Source organism: Morone saxatilis, unplaced genomic scaffold (assembly GCF_004916995.1).
Source record: "Morone saxatilis isolate NCDOM2014 unplaced genomic scaffold, NCSU_SB_2.0 Contig2, whole genome shotgun sequence".
In the NCBI taxonomy this organism is placed as follows: domain Eukaryota; kingdom Metazoa; phylum Chordata; class Actinopteri; family Moronidae; genus Morone; species Morone saxatilis.
Window position 1 is genome coordinate 2,819,511 of NW_023339762.1, and position 22,279 is coordinate 2,841,789.

Genomic DNA, 22,279 nt, shown 5'->3' on the forward strand with positions numbered 1-22,279 from the left:
CACACACAAAGAGATTCAGCTTCAGATTCACCACTTGTATACAAGGCGGCCAACATCATAACAGCCAACGTTATCTCAGGACACCTTTTTCAACACAGCGAGGTCTAGATCCGGGAAGCTCCTTATCCAACCCGGCATCATCCCCAATCATGCGAAGTCAAATGGTCAAATGTAAACGTACTGTGCTAATAGCAGCCTTTCTAGCTCTTCCTGACCACTCCCAAGAGCCGCTTTTACAACCTACTGTGCCAAACATTCACCCTTCTTTCACACACATTTCACCCAGTGATGGCAAAAGTCGCATCCCCGAAACAGAAATTAACGAGTTTTTTCCCCCTTGCCCCCGTCCGCCTAAGGTCTTGCTCATGGTTGGTACTGTTGGGTTCCTGTAAGAATGTTAAGCAGTGTGTTAGTATCCTTGGTGGGACACTTAGTATGCTGTTTCACACTGGTGTCACAGTGTACATTAGAGTGCACTTCACTACATTGTTTGTTTTGTTGAGAGCAATAAGTTATTTAGAGCTTGCAATCAATTTGTTGTGAATGTGCTGGACTGTGGATTAGTTGATGCTCTAAACTCCTGGTTCCCAACCTGTCGGTCCTGAGGCCTTCTTGACCTGAAGTTTACATTAATGTGCATATCTTTTGGTAAAAATATGTAGTACATACTAAGCTGAACACAATGTAAGGGGGCGATCACACGGAGATGCATTACTACAGCTGCGGCCACTTTAGAAACGCCATGGCACAGACCGTGCGCCTGTGGAGCGAGGCAACGTGCACAGCTGGGCGATCTTGCTTGATTTGATTGGCTGCCTGGGCCAAGTGTGACATTGATGAGTGCTGCAGTCCCTGTGTGATCGTCCCCAATGCAGTATTTCCTTTAACAAGACAGAAAGCCTCGCAATCAGTTCCTTAAGGCTCTACTTAAGCACAGCCGTACTTGAACTAAATGCTAACATCAGCAAGTTAACACGCTCACAATCACATTGCTAACGTTGATGTTTTATCAGGTATAATGTATACCATGTTAACCATCTTACTTTAGCATGCTAACATTTGCTGTTAGCACAAAACACAAAGTACAGCTGAGGCTCATGGGAATGTCACGTTTTTCAGGCATATGGTTATAAAGTATTGGATAAATAATCATTTTGAAAAGTCAGAGGATCACCAAAGTCATAAGGACTCATCATGCCAACCGATCAAACTCACAGTATGACCAGTGCTGTCTCATGAATTATCACTGTCCCCTGCATGTCACTTCATCTGTGCTAACACCTTCTTAACATGATACCGTCATGTGTTCAGGTTGGCCGTCTTTCTTTGACCTTGTGAAGGAGGAGTCCATCGTCCAGACTGATGATTTTTCCTATGGGATGCACAGAGTGGAGACTACCTGCAGCCAGGTACACTCAACACTGCATTACACCTCACAGTATCTGTTGCTTACTCAATTATCAGTAGTAGTCATTATTTAAAAAAAAAAAAATTAACAAAAATAAGAACAAATATTTGAATAATTGTAAATAAGGCATGAGAATAAAATACCAGATGTTTTTTTGTTTTTTTTACTTCTCCTGTGTATTTTATGGTTATCTACCTCCTGAGCAACAGGTCTTCTCCACAAAACACTACAAAAGCCCAGCAAGAAGCTCGCTCTTCAACTAGCGCAAATGCCATACATTTTTTGCATTGCCTTTGTCTTTTTGTTTTGTATTTTATCCACATTTGGTGGGATCAAACCATTAGAATTTTGTTTTAGAGCCACCGAACTTGGTAGAACTTGTTACTAAAATGCCAAAAAGCTGCATATCAATCTTTCCCATTGGGTTTCAGTGTGGAGCTCATCTGGGACACCTGTTTGATGATGGACCAAGGCCCACTGGAAAACGCTACTGCATTAACTCTGCCTCACTGGCTTTCCAGCCTAAAGACACCTTGTCCACCTCCAGCTCCATGGCTGAAGGTGGAACTGCCAGCAGCTCAGTGAGTGATGGGAAGATGGAGCTCTGAAAGAAAGACTGTCTGCTGACTGTGTATGAAGTCTAATAGTACACATACATAAATTACTTAATGTAGTTAGGTTCTGTATTTTTGATGCAAGATGTGAAGATAGAGTAGATTGGATATTGCAAAAGGATGGAATGCGTTCAGGCATCAGACACAGGCCAGAGAAATACTTTCTGGTGTATAATCTTCATCACTCATCAAACATCACTAGGAGTGCACGCTTCCAAAACAGCCATTTTGTAGTCACAGCCAAAGCTGTAAAACACACTATATCAGCTGATTGCCTTAAAGGGAACATAAGTATTTAATAACCTGTGTTCTATTCTCAGATATTTTTAAGCTGACTCTTGGTCATGATAACATTATTTGTAGAGATTTGGGGAAAAGGGAGCAGAAAGAGTTTGTTATAGTAACGACAGGGAGAAAAATGCTAGAGGTCTTGAGATGATTTTGTTTAGACACTTTTGTTGCTGCATTTCCCAACTCTGTCTCCAGCTGAGGGAGTGAATAAAATGTTATGATGGACATGACCCTGGTAAAAAAAATTAACATTCATGTTGACAAATACCATACCACAAGTTTCCCTTATTTCCCTTTAATTTTCTAGATCTGGGCAATAGCATTTGGTCTGCTAATTTAAATATGTAGGTGCTGTGTAGTAGTAGAGAACACACACATATACATAAATATGTATAATGTATATCTATATATATAATGTAGAGCTTGGGATATTCTAACTAAAAAAATGTTTTATTAGAATATATTTTTTAAGTGATATTTGATACTGAGATACTATGCAAATGCTTCTGTCAGCAGTGATACAGGCAGTGACTGTGCATACTGTGACAGATAGCATTTGATAGTAAACAAATAATTTACTGTGGCATTTAGGTCACTTCCTGTATTTGTTCCTTCTCTAGTTCTTCACTTTAGTAAATATGTTTGGTCACAGCTTGCATTAAAAAAGTTAATGGGTCAATAAATACAATAAAACAATAAAATATCTAGAAACAGATATCTCACTTTCTTGTTCCATTTTTTTGAAAACTGTAAATAGTTATATGCAACAAAATAATTTCATATGCATGGAACCAGAGTGTCATTGGTAGTTTTCAGTTGTGAAAGCAACAAATTACATTTACTCTCATTACTGTGCGAAGGTTGTGCTTCTGTGTACAAGCGGCCACTCCGACTACTCAAAGTGCTTTATACTACTATGTCACATACACCCCTTCACACACATTAATACGCTAAAGCTGCCTTTAAAGTTGCCAACTGCTCATCAGAAACCGAAACTAAGCACATTGGCACACACTCACACACCAATTCACAAGGAACCATTTGGGCTTCGGCATCTTGCTCAAGACCACTTTGACATGCAGAGGGAGGAGCAGGGGATCCGCTGTACCTCCTGAGCCACAGCTGCTGGTTCTACAGCACCTGAGGACCCGCTAACTGCTTTCCTGGAGCTGATGTGTGCTACAGCCTCCTGCAGATCTTTTACCTGTCTGTAGTAACCAGCATACTGTTCTTTGTGGTGGTTTGCTGGGGGTGGCATCAAGGTGGCTGGTGAGACCAGCAGTTTTAAAAAGCTGATAAGTAATTGGGTTGGGTTTGATTCCAACCTGCAGCCCTCTGCTCTCTATCCCAGTTGTCTATTGCTGCTGATCTCTTGCTCAGCAATGAAGGTGACCCACGTTTACGTTTTTGTCAAACAATGTTTGAGGATTATATCCAATTACCACCCATTGAGTGGAGAGCAGACTTCTCAGAGTCGACTGGGTCAATACCCAAACAGCAGAAACACTCACCAATAAATCCAGACTGACTTTACCAATATGCTGCTTAGATCTGGAGAGAGAACATCATGTCAATGTTGTCAAATTTTTGTTCTGTTAGTAGTGGTCAGAAAGAAGATAAAGAGAAAGCTGTAGTAACACAGCAGTAATAGATAGTATTGAGCAATAAACACATTCAAGTATAAGTTAAGTTGTTCCTTCCAGATGATGTTTCCAAATCCAGTGAGATGTAATAAAAGTCAGTGTATTTGTTGTTGAGTGTGTTGAAATGCTGAGAGCCAATAAAGAAGATGGTGTGAAGGAGCTGCATAGTGGATCAAATGTGAAACATCTACTGAATAGACTACCACATTCCCAGCATCAGAGATTCAGGAGACACCAGATTAGGAAGAACACCAACCAAGTAAAAACATCTTTGCTAGAATTTGCAGAGTGGCTGCAGCTGGAGACAGTTTTGAATTTGACCCCACAGACCAAGTTTTCCATGTGAAGGGGGAACAGAAACCCCCTGACCTACACATCTACAAGCCACTGTTATGCATGGAGCAGAGCACACTACAAGCCAGACCATTCTAGCAGTTTGGCCACCAAAGGTTATTAGCAAAAGAAAGGTTCTCTGCCCCCACTGCAATAGCACTGTACACTATTTGAGCCAGTGCACTGACTTTGCTGCACTTACAAGAGACCAGGCTGCCAGTTGGATTAAGGAGAATAAAAGATGTTAGAAATGTGCCCAAGCTCATCTAGCAAAGAGACTTGAAGAGGCCCTGCCACACATGTGAGGAAAAGCTCTTGTCTTCTGAGTAAATGAGAAAATCAGCAGAGTAATACTGTATATGGTCCAGAGTGTTAATGTCCCTGGTGGGACACTTAATATGCTGTCTGTATTTTGACTCACTAACACTGGCCTGAGGTAGGATGTAAACACCAACCAGAATAAACAAGGAATAAATGGGTTTGAGGTTTATGAATAAGTGAGGGCTGTATGATTTGCTGAGCACTGTGACATCTGTACACTAATTTATGTTAATATAAAAGAGTTTTCGCCTCCCCTCGTTTTCCGTTACACAGCCTGCTGGGAGGAGGTGAAATCCAGGCAGGTGAGGTGAGGTGAGGTGTCTGGGATGTGCTCACCAAGCCAGGTTTTAGTGAATCACAGGACGTCAGATCTGTATTAGTCTTTTTTAGTTGTACAAAGTTCCAGGATCAATGAAAATTGGAGCTATAGATTGTGCAGTGGAAAGTCCAATGTTTAAGAGCTCATCTCTGGTATATGTGACTAGAGAAGGAGAGCAGAAAACAGAACAAATCAAACAAAAACACAAAAAGTACTAGAGAGCGCAGTACCGGTGGCGACTCTCCGCGGCGCCAACTTGATGTTTATCAGCTCATTGCTATATGCATCGTGATTGGCTAACTCTCAAATACATCTGGAATGACTTATTGTTTAATGCATCCTAAAATGGCTGAATGTTAAATGCATCCTGTTTGGCTTATTGTTACATGTGCAATGACTGGCTTAATTTTCAGTTTATTCTTATTGGCTAAATTGTAATGCACAATGATTGCCTGATTGTTAAATACATCCTGATTGGCTAAATGTTCGATTCATCCTGATTTACTGATTTTAAAATGCATCCTGATTGGCATTATGTTAAAAGCTTTCTGATTCGCTGAATGTTAAATGCATCCTAATTGGCTCATGTTTAAATGCATCCTGACTGGCTTATTGTTAAACTGCATCCAGTTTGCCTGAATGTCAAATGTATCCTGATTGACTCAGTGTTAAATGCTTTCTTATTGGCTTATTGTTAAATGCTGAATGTTTATTGCAACCTGATTCACTGAATGTTAAATGTATCCTGATTGGCTCATTGTTAAATGCATCCTAGATGACAATTTCTTGGCGGTCAAATTTACCTCTTTCTCCCATTGCATGGCACTACATTTAAAACAAATTTTGATGTCTCGTGGTCTGTTTCTACGCAAGGGAGTTTTGATCAGGTAATTACAAACATTTTGCCAATCCATGGTATAGGTGTTTCATGTGCTCACTAGGGGTTTCCTGTGCAACCGAGAACCTAATATTCATAGATATGTTTTTATCCACAGATGCTGTGGGTTGCCTTCCATGTCTGCCATGTTGAACCATAATGCTATATTCTCATATGTGCATTTTGATCAACATCAACCTGCCCAAGGACTACCGATGTCACAAATGTAAAACCCAAATGCAGACTCTGAGGCTGAACTGATGCTGGTGGTTTAATAACATAAGGATTAAATACAAAAAAGGCTTATGGAATAGTCAGGCAGGAACAGGTCAAAACCAAGTAAAACTAATCAGGGTGGGGCAAACAATCAACACTGGCAAGAAAACAGACAAAGGCAGGAAGTGAAGTAACACAAGACAGATAAAGAAGGGCTATTTCAACATAAAACAGGAAAAAAATAACCATAACAGTAGTTGGAAATGAATAAATATGACATGTTTACATCATATTGATGTTAATTAAGCCTTGGCCTTAGATGTGTGTTTTGGATCATTGTCATGTTGGAAAAGGGCACAGAGTGATGGTAGCATCTTCTCTTTCAATATAGAGCAGTACATCTGTGAATTCATGATACTGTCAATAAAATGCAGCTCCCCGACACCAGCAGGTCAGGACAGTACCACCACCACGTTTCATTGTAGGCACCATGCATTTTTCTTTGTTCTCCTCATCTTACGCCATACAGTTTTGAAGCCATCAGTTCCAAAAACATTTATCTATTTTGTAGTATAGTATCCCATAGAAAATTGTTGATTCTAAAAGGATTCTGACAAAATCTGTTGGGGTGTACTCTTTTATGTGGAATGTGTGCAGAAAGAGAGGGAGAGAGAGGGAGTCCCCCAGCATTGATGCTAAATTAAGGGAGGCTGTGGCGCAGAGGCAGAGCAGGTCAGAAGGTTGTTGGTTCGATCCCCGGCTCCTGTTGCCACATGTCGACGTATCTTTGAGCAAGATACTGAACCCCGAATCGCTCCCGATGCCGTGCATTGGTGTGTTAATGTATGAATGCATTAGTTTCTGTTCGATGGGCTTTGCTATCGCTGTGTGAATGTGTGTGAAAGGGTGAATGTGGCACATAGTGTAAAAGTGCTTTGAGTGGTCGGAAGACTAGAAAGGAGCTATACAAGTACAGGTCCATTTACCATTTACCATCTACCATCTACCTTTCACCACAATTCACACAACATTACACACTGCGGATGGCAAAAGTCCATCCCGAAGCAGAAACTAAGCTAATTCAATACACCATTCAGCAACACCACCAATGCTTATGCATCAGGAGCAATTTGGGGTGCAGTATCTTGCTCAAGGATACTTCCGACGACGTGTACAATCAAACCCAAACAACCCTTCCCGATTGGGGGATGACCTACTCTGCCCCCTTTACCCCTGAACCTTCCAAAAAAAGGTGGTGTGAGTCCACTTTGCATTACAAGCAGCCTGGCCTAAGCCTTTGGACAAGAACTTGGGCTTAGACTTGTTTTAATTGACATGAGACTTCTTTTTGACAGGACTTGGGACTTGCATTTTAGACTTGCTCTCCAGGGACTTGCATACTTGCCCCTCGAGACCTTCCTTTGACGAGGCTTGTTAACTTCACTTTGCAGTTATACAATTGACTTGTGACTTGCCATTAAGAGACTTGATAATTGACAAGACTCCCGACAAGGATTTGACCTTGGCATTTGTCTGCTGGGTCCAACTTGAGAACATGACTTGCTTAAAATTAATGTCCTGTGAAATTTCCCAGAATATGTGGCATGACTCACCAAGGAGCTGGCTAAATCTAAAAAATGCCAGCCTGGTCTGGGAGGGCTTTGAGACTTCTCAGTGATGGTCTGAATGCCTCTACAAGATTTTCCACCCCTGACGAGCATAAAACTCTGCCGGGAAAACAGCTGCAGACCAAAATTTAAAAGAAATCAGTAAGCTCTATTAGCTGGTGCCCTCTGTAGTTTAACTGAACTGGGGGCCAGATGTGTGGGGCCTCTTGCGCCCTCAGCAGCCTCCTGAGGATACACTAATTATCACCTCCAGGCAAGCAATCCTACTCTCTTGTTAGGCCCACCCTGGAGGAACTGGGATGGGACTGTCTTGCTCGTCAGTCTTCCCACCTCATCCCCTCTTGTCATTATCCCTCTCTGCTGTCCCTCCCCTTCCTCTCACCCTCCTCCGCTCAGACCTCTTCCCCTGTCCTTATCTTTACTTGCACGGGTCTCCCCCCGCTGCCCCTCTCCCTCCTTGTTAATAGATAGCCGATTATAGAGAGCGATGCCATCTTTCCACTAAAAGGAAGGATCCATCCTGTAACGCAGTGCCGCTTCTTAAAGGCATTAACAGCTGATGCCACTGCCCAGGCATCAAAACAGCTTTATGCCCTTTGTCCTCTATAAGTGATAAAGCATTTTCCAATTGGGATGACTTGCCATAAAAAAGAGCTTGAAACCCTGCACCTATATTGTTTGGAGGAGTTACCATGAATACCGTCATAAAACAAGTCTCATAGCCTTTCATCAACATTCAAAGGCATTGTAAAACCTAGCACATCCAATGAGCCCATGAGCCATGCAGCAATCATAAACAGCACACCATCGCCGCAACAGCGTTAGCACTAAACGGCAACTGAAGTGATTTTAAAGCAGCCGAAGCACTCCGAGGCACTTGGAAAGGGAGGCGGTAATGATGCAGCGTCAACCTTTGCTCACAGGCGCTCATTGCGCTCACCGCGTCTGCTGAGCCAATCCCTCTGCAGACTTAAATTGAAGGGTACACTTCGTTAAACACTGTTGCCAGGTGACCACAGGAGGCCTAATTGGAAGGGGCAATGCTTCATTGGATCTGTGCCTGTGCCATTCAATCAGCTTGCATTAGGCAAGTAGCTTCAGCCTTTTTATCTTTGTTGGCAGCGGAATGTGTTGGACTGCAAAGAGGGGAAGGGTGTGGGAAGAAAGGAGGACGGGGGAAGAAACCGGGGGGGGCGGGCGAGGGTGCAGGGGAAGAAGAGTAGAAACGGAGATGATAAGGAGTGCAGAAAGAGGAAGGAAGGCCATGAGAGAGGAGGATTAAGGGTGCATGGGAGACAAGAAAGGCGGGAGGGGAAGGAAGTCCTTGGGGATCTGATTATCAGATTAAGCAGCAAATGCTACATCAGCAATATTTCAGCATGGAAATGAAAGCTCTCCTGGCAGGAAAAAAGACTAATCTCCTGTTTCTAATTGGATAAAACCTACGCTCAGCAGAGAAACGATCAGAACTCAAACTCCGAATGGGATGACATTGAATTCCCATGCGCCATTCAATTTCGCAAGAAGATTTTCATTTTGTGGGATAAGGTCCTGCGGGCCACATATAAGGAACTCAAGAATACATTAATTTAATATGTTTTATTCTAATTCTGTGTGCAGAGCAGAGATAACATTTTAAATGTTAGTTATCATTGCAGTTATGGAAACATAACTTCAGCTTGCTGGGTCCTGAGGCAGGTATGAAATGGACTTGTAAGTGGATACCTACAAACAAGATGAGATAATAAAATGTGGAAATGAAGGCTTTTACTTTGTTAATAGAGTGGAAACTGGGGAGGGCTAACTTGGCATTACCATAAACTCTGTATATGGGTCAGTGGTAATTAGACTAATAAGTGGAAATATTCTATTATGCAGTGAAAGCCTGTAGAAAGGTGTGCAGCCTTGTCGGATTCACTCTATCACTATGAAACATACAGAATTCCGTCCGTTCACCATGACAGTTGCCCGGAGAAAAAAATAGGAAAAATAAAAGAGGAATCAGATATCACCACCAGGCTGTGAAAGCTCTGTCGAGTCTGTCACTGTTCCTGCCTCTTGAAGACGTCTCCTCAATACAAACCAGGAGAGCAAACCTGAAAAACACAGCCTGAAGCGGTCTAAGACGTCATCACCGAGAACTCTTGTATCTGTGCAAAGGTGAGCGGCTCTGAGAGGGTCAGCAGAGGTGTGTGATTGATGAAAGCTCTGTCAAACATCACTGGGAGGAGTGGGCTTGATGAAGAATCTGTCAAAAGACAGGCTACGCAAAAAAGCCCCACGCTCTGCTGCTGAGAGCACAGCGCACCGAGCCGCTGCCTTCCAAGCACGGTTCTTTCTCCCACTTGTAGGGAACTACAGAGAGGCTGAAAAGAAGCTGCTGTGAAGTTTGTATCACTTCACTGTCTCTGAGGATCTCCTGCACACAGAAAACACACCATGGGTGGAAAATATAACACATAAACAATCTCCCAAACTGGGACACCGGGCCTTGTGCACACATCCATGAAGGTCTGACGCACTGAGCCAATTTAAGGCAACATTGCTGGTGAAATGCAGAGTAGCATTTGTGTTGATGGCAGTGAGATTATGAGAGAACCTTTTCCGTGCCCAGAAAGCTTAGAAGTTATTAGTGTTGTAACAACCCTGGCAGGGACCCGCCATCTTCCCTGCCAAGTCCGAGCCGCCTGTTGGTGAGAGGGCTGTGCTGTCTCTGCAGAAGTGTGGAGCCTTATTCGATCGACTCCCAGTGAAGTTTTTTTATATTTTTTTAGATATTAGTAAAAACACTGCAACCACTGGCTTGAAACCAGAACTGTCCTCAGTTACTGTACTCTGGTGTGCGTCACTGACGTCAACCCATCAGACCAAAGCAGTGATTCACACAGTCATGCTTGAGTCAGCATCCACCTACCGTGCAGGTTGCTATTTGAGATTATAAATCTGCATTAACTGATTTTTTGACCACATGGAGGCAACAGAAACAAGCTGTAAAGACAACACTGACATAAAATGGCCTTTTGATATGGCAAACAATGGCTTATTTACAGGTCCAGCAGATACAGAACATAATTTGCATTCATTTGGAGTAACATTCATTTTAGTGTTAATGTGTAAAATATTCACCCTCCTTTTAGCTCTGTTTTAGTCTTCACCAGCTCCTGTGAATATCTTTATCTTTAGCTATTAAATGCTCCACTATGTTCACCACCTAGTTTTCTAACTTTGTCAGCCTGCTGTTTGGTGCTGAGCAGGTAGTCTATAGTAGGTTGGCCTGTGGGTTTGTTAATGCGAGCACCACTACGAACTTTAACATGATGATAGCAGTCTTAACAAAGTTACACAACTATGTAGCATACAAACAAAAAGGTACAGCTCCCAGGGCACAAAATACACTAGTTTGTCCTTTAAGCCATATTCATGCAATTTTGACAGAAAAGCTAAGAGCAATTAGCTACTTGTGTTGTGTTACATATCTCTAGCCAGTAGCGGCTCCTTAACAAGTGAATTCACAAACACAACGTACGTTTCCTTTTTAATAAGCTAAATTGGTTGTAACAGTGATAATATTGTATATTATTTAGATGAAACCACTAACATCTGTGGCTTTGCATTCATTTTGCCAACAGTTGACGTTTATGTAGTTATTTTTGTCAGGTGGGAGACAGTAACTGTCAGAAATTCCCAATATCTCAAAATTTTAACTGGGGGGCTGACAACTTTTTTTTTCTCACTCGGCTGCTTGTAATTATAGTCTGAACAATATGGCGTAAATACAGCAATATCCATGACAGATCCAACAATGCCCTTTTCTAATGTCATCTTTTAAACTTTTAGCTGTAATCTCTGCTGTCTGAAAGCATATACACTGTTCTGCCCTCCCTGTCTCATCTTCTGTCACGTCTTCTGACATTCTGGTGACGTTTAAACCACAAACGCCTTGGGCTCATGGGAAACGGTGTTTGTCAAAAGCCGCTAAAAACAGAAATGTTAAATAATTATATAGTTTTTTATTTTATTTCTTCATATCCTCATTGTGTGGTTCATATTGTGTGAATTGAAGCAAAGTTTGTTCTGTTGAACAAGGTTATACTTCCCAAGACTGGGCTTTTTACAATTTATGTTACTACAAATATCAGTGATTTTTATCAGAGGTGTTCTGGAACAAAACACTGTATTTTAAAAGTTCCTGTATCTCTTTGGCTCAACATATAAAAAATGTCTTAAAACAGAGTTATCCAATCTAATCTTTCTTGGCATAGATAACGCTTCCTCCTAATATCTCTCTCATCACCACTGTGAAACTTCATCAGCACTTCAAGAGCAATGTTGTGGTAAATTAGATCAGAGCATCAGGACTTTCAGTGGCTGGCTGGTCGTGTCCAGATGTTCCTCAGTATACATAAGACAGCCAGAAATTGGCTCTAGTATGATCCAGCTTGTGTGTTAGGATAAATATGTGATTTGCAGAAAATAACATAGTTTTAATGGCCTTGGTGTGATAACTACTGTTGCATTCAAGAGCATCTTGTATGGAACTGTAATTGTCTGTTTTGAATACTATAGTTTCCACTTACGCATCAGCCGGTCACTTCATCATTTGTGCTACAGTACATTGCAGTACATTCTGGCTTGAACACATTTGTCCTGTTTTCAGTATTATTTCAGCCCCAGTGCTCCGTGGAATATGTCAGAGATGATGGATACCTCTCATGAGTAAACAGACCCAGTGAAAGAAGGTACACAGCTACAGAGTGTATTCAAGGCCTGGCAGCTACAGAAAAAAAAAACTATATTAGCAGGTCTGTCATGTACCGAGCAGTGGGATATATTACAGCTAGAAGCAGTTTTAAAACAAGTTGGGGCCCTGCCAAGAAAGTCTCAGAGCAATATCTTCAGCCATATGGATGTGGGAATGCATTCTGCTCCGGCTGGCACGGGGATGACAATATTTAATATTGTATAGAACCTGCTGGGAAATCAAGTTCAGGCTGTCTTTGGGCTTAAATGAAACCACAGTTCAAACAGTGTCTATTGTGGTCCAGCTGACCAAATGAATGCAATCCACATTGCTTTAATTTTTTTTAATAATTATTGTGGTTCCACATTATAGTCAAATCACACCCGAAGTTATCTATACTGAGCTGAACAGTGCAACACTGCCACCATGCGGACTAATGTAGAAACAACCAACTCATAAGTATACCTATATTAACTATTACAGCTAATATCTTATATATAAAACCCCAAACAGTTTAGGGATAAGCAGTTGAAACGGTCTATAATAATCTTGTGAAAGCGGGTTGCTGGATAAGCGGAACTAATGAGTACCGTTGTAAGTGTACAGGAAGGGGACTCATATTTCGGTTACACGGTGTCTGTGCAGGTGCTTCCTGTCGGGCACTTTTCGCGAGCTCGTTGGTCACTTTTTGGTCATGTTTGGGAATGTTTTGTGTAGATTGGTGACAGAAACAGCCGGTGTCCACCGCTATGTGAGCAGAGCGCCGGTGATACAGAGGCTGACCGCCGCCGCCCTTCCCGCGCCGCTCAGGAGCTTCTCGGACGTGAAGGACGAAGTGCAGCCGCCTTTCGACGCCTCCCTGCTCGAGTTCCTGGTCTGTCCGCTGTCCAAGAAGCCGCTGAGGTGAGACAGATACACGGGGCAATGGGAGGAAGACCATGGAGTTGTTTTTCTATTTGTGCCGAAAGAAGAGTCGAAGCTGCGGACTTCAAACGCAGCTAAAGCTGTCAGCAGCCCTTCAGCACTGGAGTCAGTCTGTAAGACTAATGTTCAGGAGAGCTGCATTAACTGTAGATGGTATTGTGCAGTTTGGAGTAAAGTCATCATTGAAGGCACTGCCCTAAAGGCCTACCAACATATATATACTCTATTTTATTTTGTTGACACGAAAAATTAATGTACCTAACTTGTGTACTTTAGGCCCAGCCTGCGGGCTCATATACATGTTACCTTGTGGCAAACTCATGCATATTATAATATAACCATGAAGATAATTATGCAACATTTCATGAGTATGTTACGCGGATTGGACCTAGTTCGACTTCCACATTAAAAATAGACAGAAAATACCCTGGTAACACGTTTTGACTGTCTTAAGGCGTTTACATTTTGGTGCTACTTCCATCAGTTTCTGAGGTGAAACCCACTCGACCTGCTTTCTATTTAATGTGGTGTGTTCTCCAAAGTCACCACTAGATGGCAGCATTGGAGCACAAATGGCAACCAGTTGAATTGAGAGTTGATTAGATTGAGAGAGGTTGAGGATTAGATAGTTTCTGATTTATGGCGACGTCTTTATTGCAGTCAGTGGGTATTTTTTTTAAAGTAATGTGGGAATTATATTTTACAATGTACTAAAACAGTAAACTTCACAGGGGTGAAACAAGCTTTCTCAGCTAGAGACTGAAAAAAAAAAGATGACTTGTGAAGGCATCGGTGTTACTGAGAACGGAGTGCACTGTAGAAGAATTACGTTGCTCTTGTCCCTCCCCAGGTACGAGGCTAAAACCAATGAGCTGATCAACGAGGAGCTCGGTATCGCCTATCCCATCGTTGGTGGCATCCCCAACATGATCCCTCAGGAAGCCCGACTCATACAGAAAGACACCTCAACCACACCAACGCAAGGGTAGACGCCCTCACAGCGCCGCCAGCTGAGCCACGCAAGCAGACCTAACGCGTTGTAAAGGCTGTTGGACTGAACGACACAGTGGTTCTGTAACCCAGCAGCTGGATCCTGCTCTGCTCTGCTTACATACTGTATTGCTGCACAGTGAGAACTAGCTAAACGTACATGTAATATATCACCTCAGATATTTATTTACTCCATACATACAGAGGAACCCTGTATCAGAAGCCATCTGCAACTATGTTCTCCCTGTCCGTGATGGTGGGGCTCGTCCCGATAGTGTCTCTTTTCGGTTTGTTCTACTCTGCCGCGGTGGATGAGAACTTCCCTCAGGGCTGCACCAGCAGCAGCAGTCTGTGTTTCTACAGCCTGCTGCTGCCGGTCACCATCCCCGTCTACGTCTTCTTCCACCTCTGGAGCTGGATGGGGATCAAGCTCTTTAGACACAACTAGGCTGTTCTGACCCACCTGAAAACACTTCGGTTCAATTAAATCATCTGTTTGTATTTCTTCCATTTTTGTGTTTGTGGGTTCATAAAATGTACATTACAAGCTCAGCTACAATGGAGTTTAATAGCAGAAAATGTTGCTTTCTCCACAAACACACAGAAGAAGTCAGTTCTGGGAGTAACCATAGTTGGAGTTTTGCTTTAATGCTAATACTGTTTTTTTAAGGTGTAATAACTGCTCTGTGTAATAACTGGCAACAAATATAAATAAAGGTTTATTTTCTTTGGAATACTGGTAATTGGCTTGCTTAAAAGACAGAATGATAATATGTTACAGTCACAACAGCTAATAAACAAGCCCCTGTTGACAAGTTTCATACATCTCAAAGTATTAAAGTAAATCCTGAACATTTGGTCGGTACAATGTGATGCTCCAAGTTATCTTGTGTTAATCCTGAACCTTAATGCAGTTCATTGTTGGAGCAGAAATGGATGATTAACTATTTGTATCTGTCGAGACAAATTACATTGCTACATTGCTGTGGAGGTGAAATGAATGAAGATAGCTTAATACTGAAACTTCACTGAGGTAATTTGGAAAAACACTGTTCAGTTTCAGACCGTTTATCTTACAGATTGCACAGTAAGTAAACCGCTGTCCCTTTTGTAATAAATAAACTTTAACTAACAGACTTGCTTTCATGCAGAACAGACAACGAGCAAAGCTATGAACGACAATTTGATGTCATTACTGAAAACATTCAAAAAGCTGTTACTAAAACATTGTGACATTTGAACCTGTGTGCACCTTAACCTGCCTACACTAACAACATTATAGGAAAGTCCAACTAGAAAACTAACAACTGATAAATACATAAAGCCATCATTAATGATTTTTTTTCTCCATAAGTTCATTTTGGGACAGAATGTCTCGTACTGTTAAAGGTTTTTTTAATTTCTCTTTTCATTCCTAATAACATCCAGCTTGAGTTTTAGTATGTTTTAACTGTTAATCTGACACCTGGCTGCTCTGTAAGTCAATACATTAAATACTGTTTCAGACCGTGTCAGCCGCTGCCTGCGAGCTGAAGTCCAGAAACCTTCATTTCCATCCTTCCATAAGACCTCAGTGGCCCTTCCTGCTCTTCACGTCTCTGCCCTGAGCGAGTTTCATCAGTGGAGACTCCGGCCTGGGCGACAGCCCCTCTCCTTTTGTCTTGAAAAAGAAGGACTCGTTGAGTCTCGTCTGGACTGCTCTGACCTGAAGTCAAACAAGAAGTCTTTGTTACTGAACAGTGGCAAACACTTTAATTAATTTGGTACAAACTATTCTGATTAACACAACAAGCATTTTTGTCATTGCTTAGCAGCAGGCCCGACTGTTTATTGGTTAAAGGAAAACACAATTCAAGGCTCAGTAAATTTCTGAAACATCTGGGCACTTTTAGTTATTAGCAAACATTCAAACAGGAAGACATACAGAAGTGTGGGAGTCACCATTAAGGCCCTTTTTTCAGCACTGTTTGATGGGTTCAGTGAGTTTTATATTTTTGAGAATTCTATTTCATTTAAAGGTCCAGTGTGAAGGATTTAGTGGCATGTAGTGGTGTATTTGCAGATTGCAACTCACTCGCTTCACCCTCCCTTTCCAAGCGCGAGGGATCAACTAGAGTGGCTGCGCAACAATAACGCAAACGGCCCCATCTAGAGCCAGTGTTTGGTTTGTCCTTTAAAGTTTACCGTAGAAACATGGCGGTCACCACATAAGGCAATCCATAGTGTCTGCAGAAATACCAGCTCATTCTACGGTAACAAAAACACAACAATTCTTATTTTCACACTAATATACACCGATCAGCCATACCATTGAGAGCACTGACAGGTGAAGTGAATAACACTGATTATCTGGTTATCATGGCACCTGTCAGTGGGTGGGATATATTAGGCAGCAAGTAAACATGTCGCCTCCTAGTTGACTGTGTCTAGAAGCAGGAAAAAAGGGCAGTGTGAGGGATTGAGCCAACTTTGACAAGGGCCACATTTGTGATCCAGCTAGACGAATGGTCAGAGCATCACTCCAGGAACTGCAGCTCTTGCGGGGTGTGTCCCGTCTGCAGAGGTTCAGTATCTATTCAAAAGAGTCCAAGGAAGGAAAAGAAACCGGAGACAGGTCATGGGGGGCAAGGGCTCACTGATGCACTGTGGAGTGAAGGCTGGCCGTGTGGTCCGATCCAACAGAAGACGAGCTACTGTAAGCTCAAATCTGCGAAAGCAGTTAATGCTGGTCTGATAGAAGGGGTCAAGAACACACAGTGCATCAGTTTGTTTGGTATGGACTGGCCAATCGCGCGTGACCAGGTTAGGCTGACCAGTGTCCAGCTGCCAAAAGCCACCTACAGTGGCATGTGACATCAGAATCTGGACCATGGAGCAACGCGAAGAAGGTGGCCTGGTCTGAATAAAACCTGGTTTTCTGTTAACTTTGTGGATGCGGGTGCATTGCGTTGCTACCTGGGGAACACATGACCAATGGTATGACTATGGGAAGAAGGCAAGCCGCTACGGCGAGGAGGTTATATTGTTTGGTGATGCCATTCATCTAGGATGTTTACTTGACACAGTACTACCTAAGTCAGCTGTAGCAGACATGTACTTCTTCATGGAAACAGTATCCTGATGGCAGTGGGGCTGCTTTTAGCAGTATAATGCGCGTGCGATAATTGTCTCAAAGCAACAAATGGTCAGGAATAGAGCTTTTGAGGACAACAACGATTTTCAGGTGTTGACTCAATTCCACAAAACTCAATCCAATTCGCAGCATCTTGTGGGATGGTGCCGTGGACAAACAATTTCGATCCTACGGGAGACCCACTTCACAACCTTACAAGACTTAAAGGATCTGCTGCTAACGTGTTAGAGCCAGATACCACAGCACACCTTCTAGTGGAGTCCAAGCCTCAACGTGTCAGGACAGTTTTGGCCGTAAAAGGGGGGCCTAAACTATATATTAGGCAGGTGGTCATAATGTTACATCTATGTATACTAATGAAAACATACCTCTAAATGTTATAATATAGAATATTATATATATAATATATATAATGATCCTGCTAAATGTTACACACTGGACCTTCAAGCATAAAACTGATTTATAATTGGTTGTTTTAGGATTGTGTCTGAGGGCAGACGTCAGTAAGTCATGTTAATACTCATTCAGCATAAAGGATTCAAATGAATGCTACGTGTTACACAACAAGACTACACACGACGCATGGCGATCATTTATAGTTCATTTACTTAATTAGTGTCGTTTGTGTTTATCCTACTATTTCATGTCAAAATGGCTGCCGTGAAAAAGGTCTATAATTGTTAGTAGGATCAATTAATTGTTGGTGGAAAAATATGTAATGCTGCCAGTTTTATCTTTTAAGTGTAGAGATGAAATATTGGTAGGATTTCATTTCATTCCATGTGGATCTCAGGTCAGTTATTTTTTGGACATCGTAGCAGTTTCTAAAAGGAGTTTGAGAGAAATAAACTGCAATTTTAAGATGCTTTGAATTGAAGTATCTATTCTTCTGTGTAATTTGACTGACTGGATCCTAAGAAACAAATGTGTGAATATTGTATCTTGTGCAAGACACAAGGTATTTGGTGGCTGCATGGTCCAGAGTAACAGTGGGTAGGGTATCACCTGGGTCAGGTCCAGCTTGCCAGTGCGACAGGGGGTCTCGTTGTCCTCGCTGGAGGTTGACGTGTCTGTGGACTTGGGCTCAGACTCTGACTGCGGGTGCAGACTTGATTTGCCTTTCCCCCGTGTGCTCACAGAACAAGCCTGTCGACCAGAAGGCTCTCTCTTTACCTCGACATCTTTCAAACCCGAGGAAGGAGATCGACGCAGAATGGGATCTTTGTGGTTGTCACCTTTGATCTCTCCCGGTAAAGACGATGTCCCGAGGTCCTTTCTGGCCCTCTGCGGCAGGCTCAGGTCCAAAGGTCTCAAGTCCTCAATCCCTCTACTTCTTTGGCAGAAGCTGAGGTAGGAGGAGAGTTCGGTGGTGAAGAAGTTTTCTGTCTGCGTGGCGGTGCTTGTCATGGACTGTTCAGGGGAGGAGTTTACAACAACTGGTTCTGCCAGGTAAGGATCCAGCACACTGGGCTTCATATGGACAGGACATGAGCCATTTTTCTCCTCAGTAAGATTTGCGTTTCGCTCCATCTGTGTCTGAAAGGACAATTTTCCCTTCTTGACATTATGATGTGCATTGTTCAACCCCTCTTCTTTCCTCTGCGTCTTCACACCCTGGTTTGTCTGTCTGCGATGCTCATGGGAAAGGGAGTCCTGTGGACCTTTGTACGATCCTTCCAGATGCTGCTTTATCTGTGCCACACACGTGTGCCGCTCGTCTTGCTGCATGAACATTTCAGGCGTTTCAGCAACGGCTGTGTCACTGGCTTCACCGCTGGAAGCCTCAGAGGGCGACACTCTGAATGTCTTCTGGGTGATGAACAGGTCCTGGCTGTTTATGTCCTCACTGTTGCATTGAGAGTCATTATCATGTGTGTGCCCTGTCACTGTGACCTGCGAACAGCTCTCACTCTCTCTCACAGCCTCATGCACTAAGAGGACGCTCTCTTCGGGACACTGCGGAGATGAAGAGACAAATTTAGGACGTTTGACGCGGATGTAGCCTGGGGATAAATCAAACGCCACTTTCTTTTTCCTTTTTGTTTTCTTCTTGGAGTCTTGAGTCAGGTGATCAGGTTGTGGCTTGTCACTGCTGCATGGAGTCGCTGTTCCAGGCTTCACAGTAGCTTTCCCTTGTGCACTGCTGGCCTGCGTAATTACAAAACTGTCATCTAGTGCCAGAGACAGTCTGTTTTTCTTTTTCTTCTTTTCTTTTTTCTTCGTTTGCCTTCCCGGTCATTGCGCTTCTGTTGAATTTGGAGTTGTTCTTTGTCTTTTTTTTCTGGGTGTTCTCATCTGTTTTCGTGGTTTTGTTGTTTTTGCTTTTTAAGCGTTTTTTGTCCTTTTTGGAGTCCTTTTTTCTTTTTCTTTTCCCAGGCGAAGTCCAACACTCCAAAAAGTAGTCTGTCTCCTCACAGTCACTCATGGTTCTGTTCAACAGAAAGAAACGCATAGCTTTGAATACACAGGTTTATGCTAGTCTGACACCTGTGTAGATAAATACACTTACCCAAAAGAAAGAAAATGGAAGATAACACATGGTTAGGCTATCTTTAAATGTAATTTCTGTTATTACTCACGTTGTTATTAGAGAATATGTACAACCATCTCATCAACAAGCTCTGTGCCAAAACAAAGTGCTATCATACCACTAGGGATGTCTTGTTGTTGCGGTTACAGCCTCACATTTCAACACTTTTCCAACTGACAAACACGGCTTCCCTACTAACAAACAAATGTATAACTCTCTACTCTAGTGGGACTCTATAGTTTACTGTTGTTTTCCCTGTTTGGATGTTGGTTTATCCCATCTGTATCTAGTGCCTAGTTTATCATCTTGTTTTATACCAATGGAGGTCGAATAACACCACTCAATATAACACAATACAATCCAACAGGCAGGAGGCCAGACATACTCCAAAAATACAAACGGACATTATATTTGTCAGGAGGGTACATTTTACTGCAGGGCTGTTTTATTACTCTCTTAGTTTTAGCTAGGTGTAGGACAACTACTACTACTACTACTAATCCATGAATGGATGAATTGTTTCAGCCAGGTGTACCTAAGAAACTGACAACTGAGTGTGGATTGATTTTTTAACTTACAGGCATTAACACTAAGATTGCAGTGCAGTATGTCCTTTAAAGCTGCAATGATTAGTCAGTTTAATATATATTATAACAATATATTATTTGTCAATCCACAGAAAATGAAACTATTTTGATACTCAATTACTGATTTCTAGTTCTTTTCGAAGCAAAAACACCAAACATTCACTGGTTCCAGCTTTACAAATAATAAATACTATCTATAATAGTAGATTAAATATCTTTGGTTTTGGACTGCTGGTTGAATTTGGATTGTGGGATATTATAACAGATGTTTTTCAATATTTTTTGACGTTTTATCAGTTAATCGAGAAAATAATCTGCATTAGTCACCTGTACATACATAGATGCTTTCATTTCATCTTACAATCTTCTCTCCCCTCTATGTACTTGTTCAGCAGCTTCATGTGGCTTTGTCTGTTAGCTCTATTTGCATACAGTTATGTTGTGTGAGTGTGTGTATCAGCCGATCTTGCGGAACTGTTTGAGACGTGTCTGTGTTGGTGTCTTGCTCCCTAATGAGGGTTTAAACGCAGGACTTTTTTGGTTGTCACTTTAATGGTTTTACATCGAGCCCAGGCACAAGGCGGCAGACATGATGAATGTGCACTGCCTCAGTAAAGATAGACTCAGTGAAGCAAAGACTATAGTCTATACATCAACAGGACGACAGGTCAGTATTGTATTTCCCAGAGGACATAAACCATCTGCATAATACCCTTAACAGCTCTACTGGCTTTTAAATAGTATTTACTGTATATCTGTGATACAACATGCGTTACTCTGGCATATTATGAATTACAGCTTTAATCCATATTTTAGCAGGCACATATAGAAGACCCACTTCCTACAAGCAATCACAACCTGGGCCTCTGTTCTGAGTAGCACCTTCCATCAGAGCCGATAGGAAACAGAACAGGGTCATACATTTCGATAAGGGAATATTTGCTATTTAAGTGTGTATTTGCTGTATTATAAGATGTGCTATATACTATATTATTTTTATTACACTTTCCTCAGCGTGGGAAATCTCTTTGCTAACAGGATGTTAACACATGGAGTCTGCAACAATGTAACTGTATCAAGCTGAAGAAGTGATGATAGCATGGATTTACAATTACTTACATTTAGATACACAGTATTTTCCCCAGTTTTTCAAAATGTTGTCAATTTAATGTCCTGGCTGAAAACTAGAGCAAGTAATCCGATAGAGGGGATGGCTTTAGCAAAACCAGACTGAAACCGAACATTTAGCATAACCTTCTGCCCTTTTGACCGTATATTTTCGCGGTTAAATCACAAAACAGTTTTGTATCAAGCGAGTTTATTTTGACTCGTGTATAGACTCTTACATAAAATGTCATTATTCAAAAATGTTTTTACAATAACTTAATAATTACCTCAGAAGGTGGATTCAGCTCCAGCCCGGCAAACTTCAAAGAGACCGCCTCGGCTGCCTTGGGTTCATGTTGCATTCAAGTGCTTCTCGTAAAACGCAAAAATGTAAGCTAATTTGGAAGCATTTAGAGCAGAAGAAAGGAAGAGTACACATAGCCTAGTTAATACATATATACAGAATATCACAAGACACAACCAATACGATATAAAGATATAAACGTTTTTATTTCCATAACATCCAGAGAACAAAAGGGCTTCTCAGTTTGAATAAGTCACCTTAAATGCAACAGCTAATGCAAACATGCCAGGGGAACGTAATAGTTACAGAAGGC

At 42.0% G+C, this 22,279-nt stretch overlaps 4 protein-coding genes across 4 annotated transcripts; 3 read left to right on the plus strand and 1 right to left on the minus strand.

Moving 5' to 3' along the window:
• Window positions 1-1,311: 1,311 nt before the first annotated feature.
• Window positions 1,312-3,028, plus strand: LOC118330677 (methionine-R-sulfoxide reductase B3-like; the record flags this gene model as incomplete). Its single annotated transcript, XM_035665322.1, is given in 2 exon segments — window positions 1,312-1,409; window positions 1,840-3,028. Coding segments are annotated over 2 exon segments (275 nt in total), but the record flags the coding sequence as incomplete, so codon positions are not given.
• Window positions 3,029-13,008: 9,980 nt separating this feature from the next.
• LOC118330818 (protein preY, mitochondrial-like) lies at window positions 13,009-14,365 on the plus strand. Its single transcript, XM_035665502.1, has 2 exons — window positions 13,009-13,294; window positions 14,166-14,365. Exons 1-2 carry the CDS (start codon window positions 13,086-13,088, stop codon window positions 14,302-14,304), a joined length of 348 nt encoding a protein of 115 aa, XP_035521395.1. The 5' UTR covers window positions 13,009-13,085; the 3' UTR covers window positions 14,305-14,365.
• Window positions 14,366-14,503: 138 nt separating this feature from the next.
• LOC118330819 (phosphatidylinositol N-acetylglucosaminyltransferase subunit Y-like) lies at window positions 14,504-15,039 on the plus strand. The gene has a single exon (XM_035665503.1). It carries the CDS (start codon window positions 14,541-14,543, stop codon window positions 14,751-14,753), a length of 213 nt encoding a protein of 70 aa, XP_035521396.1. The 5' UTR covers window positions 14,504-14,540; the 3' UTR covers window positions 14,754-15,039.
• Window positions 15,040-15,725: 686 nt separating this feature from the next.
• Window positions 15,726-21,478, minus strand: LOC118330300. Its single transcript, XM_035664788.1, has 3 exons — window positions 21,438-21,478; window positions 18,444-19,665; window positions 15,726-16,010 (listed from the first exon to the last, which is right to left on the minus strand). The coding sequence occupies exons 1-3, from the start codon at window positions 21,476-21,478 to the stop codon at window positions 15,876-15,878; spliced, it is 1,398 nt and encodes a 465-aa protein (XP_035520681.1). The 3' UTR covers window positions 15,726-15,875.
• Between the last annotated feature and the right edge of the window lie 801 nt (window positions 21,479-22,279).

Excerpts from the sequence above, each read along its gene's own strand:
- LOC118330818 (XM_035665502.1), top strand. The coding sequence starts at position 13,086 with ATGTTTGGGAATGTTTTGTGTAGATTGGTGACAGAAACAGCCGGTGTC. Across the intron at positions 13,295-14,165 it reads CTGTCCAAGAAGCCGCTGAG|GTACGAGGCTAAAACCAATG; the intron begins GTGAGACAGATA and ends GTCCCTCCCCAG.
- LOC118330819 (XM_035665503.1), top strand. The coding sequence starts at position 14,541 with ATGTTCTCCCTGTCCGTGATGGTGGGGCTCGTCCCGATAGTGTCTCTT.
- LOC118330300 (XM_035664788.1), bottom strand. The coding sequence starts at position 21,478 with ATGTATGACCCTGTTCTGTTTCCTATCGGCTCTGATGGAAG. Across the intron at positions 19,666-21,437 it reads CCTATCGGCTCTGATGGAAG|GCAAACGAAGAAAAAAGAAA; the intron begins GTGCTACTCAGA and ends ATGACCGGGAAG. Across the intron at positions 16,011-18,443 it reads GCAAGCTGGACCTGACCCAG|GTCAGAGCAGTCCAGACGAG; the intron begins GTGATACCCTAC and ends GTTTGACTTCAG.